The 15,671-nt window shown below is 33.2% G+C and overlaps 2 protein-coding genes across 3 annotated transcripts in view; one reads left to right on the plus strand and one right to left on the minus strand.

The window, feature by feature from the left end:
* Positions 1-1,733: 1,733 nt before the first annotated feature.
* Positions 1,734-4,501, plus strand: LOC113809648 (plasminogen receptor (KT)). The gene is made up of 3 exons (XM_027361301.2): positions 1,734-1,949; positions 3,489-3,729; positions 4,029-4,501. Exons 1-3 carry the CDS (start codon positions 1,866-1,868, stop codon positions 4,238-4,240), a joined length of 537 nt encoding a protein of 178 aa, XP_027217102.2. The 5' UTR covers positions 1,734-1,865; the 3' UTR covers positions 4,241-4,501.
* Positions 4,502-4,716: 215 nt separating this feature from the next.
* Positions 4,717-15,671, minus strand: part of LOC113809649 (plasminogen receptor (KT)) — a 26,691-nt gene continuing 15,736 nt past the window's right edge. The window contains exon 6 of one of the 2 annotated variants that reach the window (XM_027361303.2): positions 4,717-5,583. In XM_027361303.2, coding sequence (XP_027217104.1) covers positions 5,569-5,583 — 15 coding nt within the window. In that variant the 3' untranslated portion in view covers positions 4,717-5,568. Of the gene's footprint in view, positions 5,584-10,795; positions 10,952-15,671 lie in introns of those variants that run through there. The other variant, XM_027361302.2, reaches the window with a different exon arrangement.

The raw sequence follows: 15,671 nt of genomic DNA on the forward strand, positions 1-15,671 counted from the left end.
TTCTTACTGTTCGAAGCTTGATCCCCTTTGAGGACGTCTTGGGCTTCCTGCCTATGGGGCCAGCTGAGTGGGACAAAACTGAACTTCCCAATCCTTCAAATGAAATCGTAAAATCGTTGTGGATGCGTTTACTTTCAATTCTGTACGTACGCCAAGTGTTTGTGTTTATCAGGGATGGGTGATTTCAAAATAATAAATTCACGTGGGTATTACGTATATGAAAATCGATAAAATGATAAATATAGATAATGACAATTCATACAAAGAAATGTGTATTTTTGGATGTTCGATGAATTCACAGCACGGCATATCACGAGGGGAGAATATTACATAGTTAAAAATATATAATGTATGTAAGATGAGATGGTTATGATTAATATATACGTTCATATGATAAAATAAGAGAGAGAGAGAAAGAAAGGGAAAAAAGCGAGAGAAAGAGAGAGAGAGAGAGGCCGGCAGTGTGCGGGAAAGAGGGAAATGCTGCCGACGACTCGCCATAAATAGTCCCGTGTCCATTAGGTCTTCCTTTTTTCCCATTAGAGGCGAGGGTTATTTGTTTTTACTGGTGAATGCATAAAAGACACATTCATGGTTGTAATAAAAAAACGTTTGTCACGTATGAGTGTTCTGTATTATTTCCATCACTTGAAGACTAAATATATTTTTAATCATTTCATATTTACCTCTTGAAGACTGTTTTATAGTATTTCATTATCTTTATTACCTTGTGAATACTATAATTCTTTCAAAATATTTCGTTTTGTCCATTACTTTCGTTACTTAAGAGTGGGTATGTGTATCGCATAATTAAAAAGAACCTAATCCATAATTCATTTTTATTCGTAATCAGAAAGACGTATATTTCCTTTTCTATATACTCCCTTTGCTTACAAGTGGTTCCTCTTATCCCGTTGCCTCTTCTCACAGTCGAGTTTTTTCTCAGCTCCGCCACTTGTAAACGATGTTGGGGCTTCTTAACCATTCATAAATGTGGAGGAGGAAATATACGAAAATCTCACTTTATTCTTTTTTTTCGTCTTCATGCTATGCTATAGGTGATAAGTAAATCAAGAATAAGTTGTAGACTTTTGTAATCTGAAGTTGGCGGCCAAGAGACCATTCGCGTAATATATGAGGTTCATCTGCTTAAAAATGATAATGTATGTTACTGTCTTTTTGACACGAAGTAAAGACTGAAGCACAGAATAAATTAGTAGACCTTATCTTAGAGATTATAGAAAAGAAATCTGTAAATCATCCCTGTGTGATTTACTGGGCTGGAAACGATAATACTTTATGATTGGACGAGATAAGATACCTAGGAGACGACCTTCATTCTTAAACCATGCTATGTTCACCGGGTCTCAGCCTTCCATTGAACAAACACGGGGACTCATTGCGTATGGCTGGTTTAGATGTGAAAATAATTGGATACACGTGTATGGTAATGTGTACAGTAAACGTGAGGCGCCGAATGGATGAGATCTTCACTTTGTTGTTAAATGGGAGTTCATGTTGCTTAATAATACATGAAGTAGATGTGTTTGGGCATATTTTATCGCCGAGTTGCCACAGGTTAATATGAAAACACCTTTTTAATCAGAAGTTTCATGCTACTTCTACCTCGGAATTCCCATGCGGAGGTCATGCGAGAACAAGTTCAGAAGATAGTGATAAGAATGATGTTACGAGTGTCCAAGAGAGTGAGAGTGAAAGCGTGACCTTCAGATACGATAGCAGTGAGCCAGTGACATCGTGGTGTGTGTGGAGGGAGGATCGAGAGACCGAGCGTTTGTGTCTACCTCTGAATTAAAAAAAAGGGTTAAGAAAAGTGCTCATTGTGTTCGTATGCGTTCGCCGCCATGGGATCGTTCATGAGCTCCGCGGTGCGTTCGGATTGGCGGGAGAGTCAGGAGCGACAAGCAACAACTATGAAATCGGACATGGTGAGTAAGCCTTCTCGCCGCGAGGGTTCCATCGCGGTGTTCACGCGGGGGCTCTGCGATGCCCTCTCTGCTGAAGTTCACCGTGCCCGCTACGCCAGTCGTTTGTCTTCGCCCTCACCTTGCCAAATACTTCCTTAATTAAATGTAGTAAATCCAGGTTCACCGTAATGATTGTCAGAATAAACGTTATCGCCTAATATCTCAGAGGAAAGGGAGGTATGTGTGGAAGGTTAGACTTGTGTAATGGGTGACTTGCAGTTTAAAATGCTCGCGGGGCAGAGAAATAATCACTTGTATGGCAAAACTGATGTCCTATATATATATATATATATATATATATATATATATATATATATATATATATATATATATATATATATATATATATTATATACACTTACACAAACACACACACACACACACACACACACACACACATATATATATATATATATATATATATATATATATATATATATATATATATATATATACATATATATATATATACACATACATATATAAACACAAACATAAACACATACATATATACACAAACACAAATGCATGCATGTAAATAAACAAATGGTATGTATTCATAAACACTTAATAAACATTTACACATATATATTATGCATACATACATACATAAACATATACACACATAAATAAACATGTATACATAACATAAACATTCATTTATATTCATAAATACATATACATACATTTACATACACATACATACACACACGTACACACACATACATACACACACGTACGTACACATGCATACAGGTACACACATATACACATTTATAGATGTATATGTTTGTGTTAATCTGTGTATTGTGGCAAAATCACCAAAATACTAACCATTACCAAAGACAGTTGAGTAAATGAATTAATAAATTATTATATAACTGAATAAACAAACTGAATTAATTCGAGGGCAAATATCTATCAAAACAAAATTGAAGTTCACACAAAAAGATGCTCGTGACAGTTCGAATCAAAGACCATTTCATCAGCTGGAGACGAAGTTATTAATCACTTCATTTCATTATTTTATCACAGTCGTCGAAGCTATAAAAAATCTGAGTACGTTTCTAATTGTGTGTGTGTGTGTGTGTGTGTGTGTGTGTGTGTGTGTGTGTGTGTGTGTGTGTGTGTGTGTGTGTGAGTGAGTGAGTGAGTGAGTGAGTGAGTGAGTGAGTGAGTGAGTGAGTGAGTGAGTGTGTGTGTGTGTGTGTGTGTGTGTGTGTGTGTGTGTGTGTGTGTGTGTGTGTGTGTGTGTGTGTGTGTGTGTGTGTGTGTGTGTGTGTGTGTGTGTGTGTGTGTGTGGGTGGGTGAGTGAGTGAGTGAGTGAGTGAGTGAGTGAGTGAGTGAGTGAGTGAGTGAGTGTGAATGAATGAGTGAATGAGAGTGTGAGTGAGTGTGAGTGTGAGTGTGAGTGTGTGTGTGTATGTGTGTGAGAAAGTATGAGTGAGTGAGAATTAATTCGAACCTCCCTCGACCCTTGCTCTCCGTCTCCCCGGCCAGATCTCGCAGCAGGTGGAGCTGGCGCGGCGCATGGCGGAGAGGCAGATGGCGCTCCAGGTGGCGTCCGTAAGGGAGCTGATGCTATGGTTCGTGCCCTTCGCCATCACCTCGTACGCCTTCCTGTACCGGGGATACCGCAACACCAATAGCTGGGTCGTCATGTTCCCGCTCATCCCGGTCACCTTCGGCTTCGCGTACCAAGTGCACTACGCCTACGGCAACAAGACGGCGCAGATACGAGGTACGGGACACGGGTTCTTCTCTTGGCTCTTGTGTATCCCCTGATGTCCTTTCTCTTTTTGTCTCGCTCTCTCTCACTCACTCATACTTTTTCCTAGTCCTGCTATCATACACACTCACTTTCAATGTATTTGCTCTCTCTCTCTCTTTCCTCACCCTTACAGCATCACTCACCTCCCCCCCCCCCCACTAATTCCTTGCTTGACATCCCCTCCTTTGATCAGTCCGTCAGCCGGTCACACAAGTCTTTTCTCCCATTTCCTGCACACAACTGACATTCCATTCCTATTCCCATTCCAGCCTTGGCCGAAAAGATCATGGCAAACGAGGCACACATGATGGCGGTTCCCGAATGGCAGTCTACAGCCCAGTTCCCACCAAATCCTAGCGACCCATCTCCGCCTCCGGCCCTGCAAGCACACGCAAACAATCAGACAGCTGCGAGCGGTTCCTCTATAAAGGAAACCGCTGACGTTAACGCATTCCATTATCCTAATACGAGATCGGCGTAATGTTCTTGTTTCTTGTCTTCTTTTCCTGGTCAAGACTGTTTCTTCGTGAAGTCTGTTACATTCCATAGTCATTTTCATTGTCTATACACTAAACAATACTTATAAATGGAGAGTGAGTGTGTGTGAGTGTGCGTGTGCGAATGGATATGAAGTTCAATATTAGTCACGTTTCACAGACGACTTGCACCAAATGTACAAATTTTATTTGAGTGCATTAAATTATTATGTATATACTACTGAAATGAATAAAAATTAATAAACTATGTAAATACTGTTTACTAACCTCTACCTTTAAGCTAACAGACTTATATCTTTTAAAAAATCACATTCACAGCAACAAGGTGAAATAAATTTATGTCTATATATTAGACGTAAGCATATAAAGGAACACAATGATTGTACTAAATACCAAGACAAGCACAACAGAAAAAAATATCTACGGCTGACATCCAAAATGTTAATAATAATACAAAGAATTGTAAAAAGTTTAAGTATATTTATTTACAAAGAGTATATATTTAATTGAAAGCACATCTGTACATCAGCACAATCACCAGTTGCTACACCACAAATGGTACATTCTGAGTCCTTGTGAATAAAAAAGAAATGAAAACCAATTACCATCTCATCTAAGACCAAATCAATCTCTGTGCAACCTGCTGGCAACCCCTAAGTATTCTCCTGCAGGTTGCATTCCCTAATCCCATTGCAAAGAAGGGATATAATATAAATGCAAATACACAAGCAAAACTTTTGCTTTAAATAATAGTATAAATACCTCAAGGCATCACATTGCACAAACCCAACGATGCAAAATTTGTTTTTGTAAACTGCTCTTATCATTCAAATATCTTACTTATATTATATTGTGGGAGGAGCTCAGAGGTAACAAATGCACATAAAGGTCAGGATACACATAGCTTACATGGCAAAAAAAAAATGCCAACTTAAATATATACATGTCTAAAACAGTCATCATATGGTCACAGCATGACAAATCCTTCTACCATAACAACAAATAACAGAAACAATTACATTAGTTAACATGTATCACATCCAAACTAAAAACATAATTACCATAAAAACAACACAGGCAACAAAAGAGAACAAAGTGAAAGCACTAAGAGTGGGAAGGAACCTTTGAAATCCCATGCTTGAGGACATACATAAAACAATTAAGTAACTAGTTGTAAAAACTACACAACACAACATCAAATTTAACATAACATAAAAGCTGCCAAAAACCCTCTCCATCAGCTACAATATATATATATATATATATAAAAATAAAAGGGGAAGGGAAAGTGACTCAGTTAATCTCTGATCACCTACAGCCGGTAAATCTGCAAGAAAAAAAGAAAACACAATTACTTTGTGAATATTTAGTAAAAACAAAACAAAATGAAGACAATTACTATGTAAATAAATAAAATGCTACTACTCCTTCAATGAAAGAAAAAGAGAAAAAAACAATTACTTCTGGACATGAGTAAAAAATATAATAATAATAATAAAATACTAATACTAATAATTACTACTTTCTAATAAAGAACAGAAAAGAGAAGAAAAAAAATGTAGATTAAATTGTCTACATTCACTAATAAACAATCATTATACACTCATGACTGCAAAATGCAAAACTCATCAATATTTCAGCATGCTTAACTATAATTATGTACAACCATGGCATAAAAGACATCAAAATGCATCACACGACAGAATATTAATATATTCTAATTGCTCTAGGCAAGACAGGGAAGAGCAAAGGGAAACGACACAGCATTCTGTTCACGATGGTATAAACACAAACCATCTTAATAAAACTCAGATTGTATGGAATTTAGATACTGAATTTGAGAAATACCTGGATCAAACAGTCAGGCAGTAAGATACTAAATCGTACTGATCTTGCAAACTGTTCTTTTTCAATCATGGGAATGGTTACCAAGTGTTATCAAATACATTTTTTTTCAATGATGATACGTATTTGGAAGTAACGCAAGCAATTTCCATCCTTCAAAATAGTCTATTTTTTATGCATTTTGTATCTGTGTACCATATCAGGTAAAATCACATAACTGTTCATTCCATTTTCTTCTTTTATTGACCTGATGTCATCCAAAAAATACAACTTTGATGAAAACTAAATGGTTTCCAGTGTATGTGCATGTAATAGATTCACATCAGCACACGTACATATAATCTCACTCATTCACCATACAATCAGTGCAAATACAATAAACACACACACACAGACCTTACAGAGTCACACACAAAAACAGACATGAGCATAAACACAGACACACATCCATAATAGCAAATTTACAAGCCTAAAGTAAACTGTTGAAAATAGGGGAGAGGTGATTCTAAAATAAAAGAAAGAAAAATCATTATATATAAATCATAGTTCCCCTAACTCTTACCCATGTGCATTTCTTTCTTTTCATGCAAATTGTATGTGTTAATGCATCCAACAAAAAATTTAAATATAATTCAGAGAAACATGGAAAAAGAAGAGAGAGAAAAAAAAAACCTATCCAAATGATTACCGATAGCAAATATAGTTAAACATAAAGTCAGTAAAATGAACAGCAGCCACCGAAAAGAAAAGAAAAGAAAGATGGAAAAATCTGATTGTTATGCACTGTATTCTATTTTCTTGTTATCATACTTTTACAATGGCTGTGTTCCATTTTGTACTGTTTTTTTTTTTTTTACAAGTTGTTGTGTTAATGTATTTTGTCACAATTACACCTTTTAATAGTCTATGTTACTACAGTTCCTTTCTTTGTATCATTTCCTCTCTCTGAAAGTCAAATTAGCACAATGGGAGAAAGGAAGAAAACGACAACGAATCCATCCATTTCTATTAACAAATTCTGAGAAATACATTTGTAAAATAATCTGAGGTATATCTAAATTAATATATTCCAAGACAATTGATAATAATGATCGACATCATTTCAGGCAAATTTTGTATTTTGTAACATGCAGCAACAATTTACAACATTTAAATACCTCATAACAATGACTTCTTCTATATTGTTCTACAGAAATTTTCAACAGTATCACTTCTATACATTTATAGAAGAAAACCTTACACATTCAACACATTCAGAAAATTATGTAAATTCAAAACATTCATTTGCTATCTCAAAAAAGTACTTGCATACAACAAGAACAAAATACATACTCTTACTTACACTTTATCCTATGCAGTATGTTTAAAAATGTAAAAATACCTCATACTAAAAGCAAAATAAACACTAACTAATAATGTTCTTTAGCTAAACATCTGGATGCATCTTTTTCTCCAAATCTGAATATATATATTTTTTTCAAATACCTATCTACTAAAATCACTCATATAATCCCTGTACTCCTAGACACAACTCCTCTTTATAGCAAAAAAAAAAAAAAAAAAAAAAAAACTAGTTTGAAAAAAAAAAAAAAAAAAAAAAAGAAAAAAAAAAAACAGACAGACAGACAAAACTAAGTATCACAATGGTTAATGGTTAATGGTTAAAAGCAATAACAAATTGTTAATACCTTGAGTCGGAATTCAAATAATATCTAATCCTAACATAACTACGACAACCTCTGCACCAATAATGTTTATCCTCACTTTCTATACCAAAAAGCAGTATAACATAATTGTCAAAATCCTGATGACTTGAAAATTAAAAACAAAACAAAAAAGTTTTTTAAGATAACAAGATAGCATGATATAAAATGCCACAAGTCTTTAATACATCAAATTGAATTTGCCGAAAGTTTTGTTACGCGGCAAGAGCAGATATGTTTTAACTTTATACATTTAATTGTTGGAATGATTCTAGTCACAACTGAGCTGTACCATTCATTCAACATGTTCTTCTTATAAAATACTTGACAAAGCAGCAACTTAGGTATCTCCTGTTTTCTCTTTCAGATTCTATAATAGAAGTCTCTTGTTGAGAAACTTCTTCAGATTTGAAATGAAAGTAATCAACCTTTTCATGATCTCAGCACACAAGGTGGAGTACATTTGCTGCAAACTTAATCCTACTGTAGTCTAAAACATTCACATTTTTTTGAACAAAAAAAGGCTAAAACTTATAAAACTGGGAATAAAAGTTTAATATGTGAATTACCTTATCCTCACTACATAGCTGTTGGAATTCGCTATAGTTTGGTGAATGCCTAGCTGAATTTTAGAAATCAGAAGATGGTGTCTGCAAAGCTTCCAGTAAAATTCAGAGAATTAGTAACATTTACTTCCCTATCTTGTTTTTTTTTCACCAGAAAACGTAATTCCTCGTCACATTGGCTGTCTACTACTGAATATCTGTGAGGATTCTAGATACTGCAATGTGTTACGCACACTGAGTCTTGCTTCTTTTTACCAAGTTATGTCACTAACTGTATATGGTGAATGCATTCTTTTCCAGCGCTGCATGGAATTTCAACAGTCGCTGGACAATGACAGATTATTTTTCCTAACATATAAACCTGACAGCAACAGAATTATCAATGATGATACACTCTATGTATAAAACTATTTAGTAATCTTCCTCAAAAAATGAATTGTATTAAGAATGATGAAAAGATGAATCTGGAAATGTCACCAGCTCAAGTATTCTTTTCTGCTAAAAACAAATATTCCGAAAGATTTAGATTTTATAAAAAAAATTAATTACAAAATACCATTCAATTAGTTAGCTAACAAAGATGAAACAGTGCTATAATAGGTAAAATTGCAAGAAAGTCAAAGAATCTCATAAAAAGGTTTGAGTACCTGATCTCTGAGAGCTTTTTCCAAACATACACATTTAAAGAATATTAATTAAACTTTCCCTGAATGACCGCAGATAGAATAGGACATGAAAACAGTGTCCTATCATTGGACATAATAAATATAAATTTCCTTTACCTTCCTTGAATGCCCCTACAATACATGTTATATCACCTCTAAAAAATGGTTTACACATTTCCACTATATCTGCTTGAAATAACACAAAAAAAATAATAATATAAAGCATAAAAATCACTGACAAAAATGGCAGTGTTAGTGAAAAATACAACAACGTGGGTGACTAGACTTTAAAACACTTTGTAATCAAATATTCCTGCTATTAAAGCAAACATTAATATACATACAGCAAGTCATTAAAGATTAAGGATTTTTTTGAGCACTGGCAAACTGGAACTCAGTTTTAGGATTTCCTATTCTTAATTACAACTTTCTTTTCAGTCATATAAAAAGAATGGTTTTGGAAAGTGGTATAAGCTTTATCATCCTAAAAAATCTAATACAGATAAATATGCAAGAGGAATGAATATTCATTGTGTACAAAAAAACAAAACCATACAGTATATATGAGGTCAAGTGCATCCAATGGAATTCTCAAGTCAATTGCTTAAAAATGTGCTTAATAAATGTTTTGCGAGTTCAAACTTCTACCTATAATATAGGCATAAATTGGTTCTTATCAATGTACTAAAATCATGAGCAAATTGGTCTGATAACACTGTTGGACGTGCATGTTCTCATACATCCACACACACACACACACACACACACACACACACACACACACACACACACACACACACACACACACACACACACACACACACACACACACACACAAACACACACACACACACACACACACACACACACACACCCAAACACACACACACACACACACACACAAACATCCACACACACCCAAACATCCACACACACACACCTAAACATCCACACACACACACACCTAAACATCCACACCCAAACACCCACACACCCAAACACCCAAACACCCACACACCCAAACACCCAAATACCCAAACACCCACAAAATTATATGACAAAATACTGTATAAGATATTAACCATATTGTCATGTTAAAATACGTTTGCCTTGCATATTCATTCCTTTACCATATTATCTGTTAGAGATATATACATTAAAAAGCGATACAGATAAAAGCAAAGATATGAGAATATTAGAATATAATAAAAAAAGACTAAATTACAAGAAGGAACTAGTTGGGAATATATATGAAAGGAATGAGACACAAAAGTTGCCTGTAGAAGAAAATCCAAATTGCTTCAGAACCAACTCTGCACAAAAATTTTAGCTATGAAGATGCTCAAGGCTTGTCTCATATCTACCCCTTCTAGATCCTCCTGAAGTGGAATAAAAAGCTGAAGTTGTAAGAATTGCAATTAAGACTCTCAGGTGAAAGAAAGCTTTTGTATAGGAAGCATCACATGCCATGTGGGACACTGAGAAGGTTTTATCAAAGAACTATCTCCCCTTCTCTACTGTAACTCGGTACCATGAAACAACATGATCAATAAGGAGATCGTTGAGAGGGACGAGGAAAAGAAGGTGAAGGTGAAGATAATGGTGGAAATTATGGCGAAGATTAAGATGAAGAAAGAGCAAGACATAACTGAAGGAAGGAGGAGATGATCTCAAATCATACACAAGTTACACAAGACCAACGCATCCATTCTCTTGATGCATGAACTGATGCTCTTTAGAGTGAATTATGCGCTTGAACAGGAGCAGAGGAAGCCAGTGTTAAGTCCGAAAAAAGTCGCTGACAAATCCACAATTTTCCGGGTCTCTTGGAATTTCAGGAATGTACAAGGGGAAGCAGAAGAGGCGGCGTTTAGGGGTTGGGCTTAGTAATAGCCGCTACGGTGCTGGTGCAGGGCCTGTCGTAGAAATGTGTGGGCTTAGACCTCAGCTCTAGCCAAAAGTATAGAAATTAATTTTTTTTTAAATAAGAATAACTAATCATAACACTTAGAATGAACAGATATCACAATGCAAGCAGACAACTATTAGTTGCATAACAAGTGTGAGAGAGACGAGATAATCCTAAAATTCTACAGGCTTTTGAGCGAACACTCAGAGACATGTTTATTTAATGTTGTATACCAGATAAAATTTTGAAGCCAATGCAAAGATTAAACTAATTCAAACTTAAATCACAATCCTCTCTTCATTTATATTTGAATTCTATTAAGAACATCATCACATATCTTAGTATATTGCTCAATCAACCTGTAGTGTTCATGATTAGTATTCATTTAATACTTCTTCACATAATAAATTTGAAGATTTACTTTGAAGGTTTATTTCGCAAGTGAAATAGCAAAACAAAAAGTTCAACAAATAAACAAAATAAAAAGAAATTGTTAGTAGCAACAAAACCTATGAACTGCATCAGCTGCAAACCATAGATTCTCCATTCCGAATACACAAACTTTTCCCTAATCATTCAGTGAGTAAATATCCTTAGGAATAAAGTACCATTCATATAAATACTAAAAAGATCCTATGCTATACACAAAAATATCACTATAAGTGTTTTTGTATACTTTTACTGCAAAGAGCATAAAAATCATAATACATTTAACCTGCTTGTCCACATATACACTGGAATATTACCACTCTTTACTCCCTTCTAATCACAAATCTACAACAAATAGTTCATACTACACTCTTCCCTTTCTATTTCACCACCACTTAAAATTCTCATCCTCAGAAGAAAGGAAAACATGTAATGTAATGTAATGTAATGTAATGTAATGTAATGTAATGTAATGTAATGTAATGTAATGTAATGTAATGTAATGTAATGTAATGTAATGTAATGTAATGTAAAAAAAAACAAAAAAACTAATAAGTGCACAACCCCAACAGTTAATGCTTAGCTAACTTGGGAAAGGTAAATCAAGGAAATGCAATTTTTTAAAATTATTTATGGCAAAAGAGTAACTTACTTTAACACATCATCTAATAAAGATCTTATGCTTTTGCACTGCTTGACTTCTATGTGCTTTCACATTATTACCCATATTGCCTGGCATTCAGTCTAAATGGGATTCAACATCACTATTTGCAAATATATAGTTTTCTATAAAAGAGTTAAATATTCAGACTCTTCAATCTTTCACATAAAAAGAAAAAAAGAAGAAAAAATAAACAGAAAAAAAAACTGACTTGAACATTTACCTGGATGATACCAAATATCAGTAACACTTAACTTTTACCCTTTACTTTTTTTCCTTCTTTCTTGATAAACACTTTTAATCCATGTTTGTATCTTCAGAATACAATTCTTATAAATAGTCTAGCCCTTAAGAGAAAAAACAAGATAATGAATTTCTTCTGAATGCCATAAAAATAACGTTTACCTTCACAGTTTCACGACATTTAGACATATCTGATTAATTTTTAAACCGTGTAAATTACCTGTGAAAGTGATAATGGTATTCTGCAAGTCAATTCATTACAGGATTCATTGCCTTATTGTTTAATGAATAAAAATGTCTCACTAAAATCCCTATATAACATTTGCCTTTCCTATAATAGGTGAATTCATATCCTGAACTTTCATAGGGTGACTGGATGATTCTATTTGCTCCTGAGAACATAATTTGGTAATTGTTTTCAAATTTCAGAGCATAAAGTCACCTCAACTATCTATCTGAAAGCAACAATGGCCAGTTAAGGATGGTCTGCATAGAGATTTCGTATTTGGAAACTGTTCTAAAAGAAATATGATGGCATTTCCATTTAATGTCAATAGTAACAACCTATAAGCACAGAGTTATCAGTTTCTTCTTCCTTTTATATGAATTCTATGGCATTTGCTCATATAACGATACTCTACAAGAATAATATGAGAAAGAAAAATAAGAGAGACAAAAAAAAAAGTCAAAGAAGAAAAAGAACTGGATTTTACTTAAAAAAAAAAAAAAAAAAATTATATATATATATATATATATATAATATATATATATACATATATATATATATATATATATATATATATATATATATATATATATATATATATATATATATACTGATAAAGTCACTTACAATATTACCAAGTAACAAGAGAGGTACTACTATATGATGATATATCATATTTATATGCAATCATACAAACAGACATACATTCATCCAATACTTCACACAGTTTATTACACATCACCTGTTTCCTTATAGTAAAAAAAAAACATTTTGAAATGAATAACTACTAAATGCCATATGAATTTCCAGCATATAACACTGAAATCATGTACCATTGTTTACTAATAAACAAATCCAAAGAATATTACTGCCAACAGAATTTCAAACAAATTGCAAAAATATAAATAAACAGATGTCATCTGTCCCAATCTATAAAAATAAGAGATGAACGTCAGAAAAACTACTTAGCGATCATATACTGAAGTACAATATGAGGGATCAATCTTTGCAAGGAACTGCACATCAAGTATTAAATTAATCATGCATCCTTAAGGTTAATGACAGGCCTTAAAATTGATATTATAGTATACCACACTTACAGTCTTTGCAATTCTTACGCAACTCACAGCTCCCATACCTTCTTAAATAATTTCTCAAACTCTTTGTTAACAATATATATTCTTGTTGATAAGAAAATGAGAGGAAGAAAAGTACAGAGAAAGGAGACAGCAAAATGACAGGGACACAAGGACACTGACAGAAAATATGATGAAACAGAAGAGAAAGTAAATACGAAGAGAGGGAAGAGTATGTGGGAGACAAGATAGCAACTCTAAAAACGTGGATAAATTTACAGTGTTTTCTGTATATTGAGGGTTTACTATAAATTTTGATACCAGTACAGCAAGAATTGCAATCTATCTTTTTTTTTTATAATATGCTGTATAATATGTAGTTTACCCCATAATATCATGGAATATGTAAAGGTCATATAATTAAGAATATCCAAAAAGAAATAATGTTCTTTATCCTTATTGCTGCAATAAAAAAGGGAATCCCATATTACTATCTAATTTGTGCTATTAAGGTACTGATAACTGAAAGGAAAGATTACACATAGTTTTATTGATTCATAACAAAGAGATGGAGATAATTGTCCAACTTATCACCAATAATATTTGTCCTTAAAAATTATCCTAAAAGAAGGTTAACCAGACACATGTACTAACAGTTCATAAACCTCTGAGATTTGAAAGATATGTAAGTTTTTGCAATATATAGATATATTAGCTTAACGTACAGAACAAGTTACCTTCCATTTACAGTTTCTATTATGATATTTTCTTAGAAATGTGGAAGTACAACAGGTGCATGAAAATAACTTCCAGATTTTGCTACTGAAGAAGACCTATCAGTTACAAAATGTAAAGGGAATATCAACGCAATTTGTTTTCATACATACGGGACAATTTTTTAAAGCAGGGATAGCTTATTGAGGACTAGTGGATACTGGCAATGTCAGTCACTCTTAAAAATAATATGAAAGTGAATCAAAATGAAAATACTAAAAATATTACTAGGGAAATCATTGTCCTATATTCATTCTCTAATTAATTTGACTTATCTTAACCCTTTCACTGGAAACTTTTGTTTTAAAACTTGAATACCTTCATCTTAACCAGGAATCAAAATATGGTTTATGTAAGGCATAACATCAGACCAGAAGAAGAAGATGAAGAAGAATAAAAAGAAGAAAGAGAGGAATAAAAAAGATGAAAAGAAAGAAGAAGAAAAGAAAGAAGAAGAAGAAGAAGAAGAAGAAAAAGGAAGAAGAAAAAGAAGAAAAAGGAAGAAGAAGAAAAAGGAAGAAGAAAAAGAAGAAAAAGGAAAAAGAAGAAAAAGGAAAAAGAAGAAGAAAAAGGAAGAAGAAGAAAGATAAGGAGAAGAAGAACAAGAAGAAAGAGAAGAAGAAGAAAAAGAAGAAGAAGAAGAAGAAGAAGAAGAAGAAGAAGAAGAAGAAGAAGAAGAAGAAGAAGAAGAAGAAGAAGAAGAAGAAGAAGAAGAAGAAGAAGAAGAAGAAGAAAAGAGGAAGAAGAAAAAGAGGAAGAAGAAAAAGAGGAAGAAGAAAAATAAATGAAAAATAAAATAAAAATAAGATTAATAAAAATAAAAATAAAAATAAAATAAAAGTAAGAAAAAGAAAGAAAAAGAGAAAAACAAGAAAAAGAAGAAAAAAGAGAAGGGAAAAAGGAGAAAAAGAGAAGGAGAAGAAGAAGAAGATAAAAAGAAAATGAAAGAGAAGAAAAAGATGATGAAAAAGAAGAAGAAAAAAGAAAAAGGAAAAAAAGAGAAGAAAAAAGATAATGATGAAGATACAAAGAAAAAGAAAAAGAAGAAGAAAAAATAATAAAAAGAAAAAGAAGCAAAAGAAGAAAAAAGAAAATGATACATAAAAGAGATAAAGATAAAAAGAAAAAGAAGAAGAAGAAGAAGAAAGATATAAAGAAAGAGAGTGTATTAGTAGTCAAAGGAAGCAGTTACTGGAAGTTACAAAATGTTCTGGAGGGAAATCACAGAGAAATATATAAAATTGTGAGAAGCAGTGATTATGTTAATGTTTTTGCCACTGAAAGGGTTAACATACAATAACAAGCAAAACTACACTTA

The sequence above is a fragment of the Penaeus vannamei genome, chromosome 11 (genome assembly GCF_042767895.1).
Source record: "Penaeus vannamei isolate JL-2024 chromosome 11, ASM4276789v1, whole genome shotgun sequence".
Classification (NCBI taxonomy): Eukaryota; Metazoa; Arthropoda; class Malacostraca; order Decapoda; family Penaeidae; genus Penaeus; species Penaeus vannamei.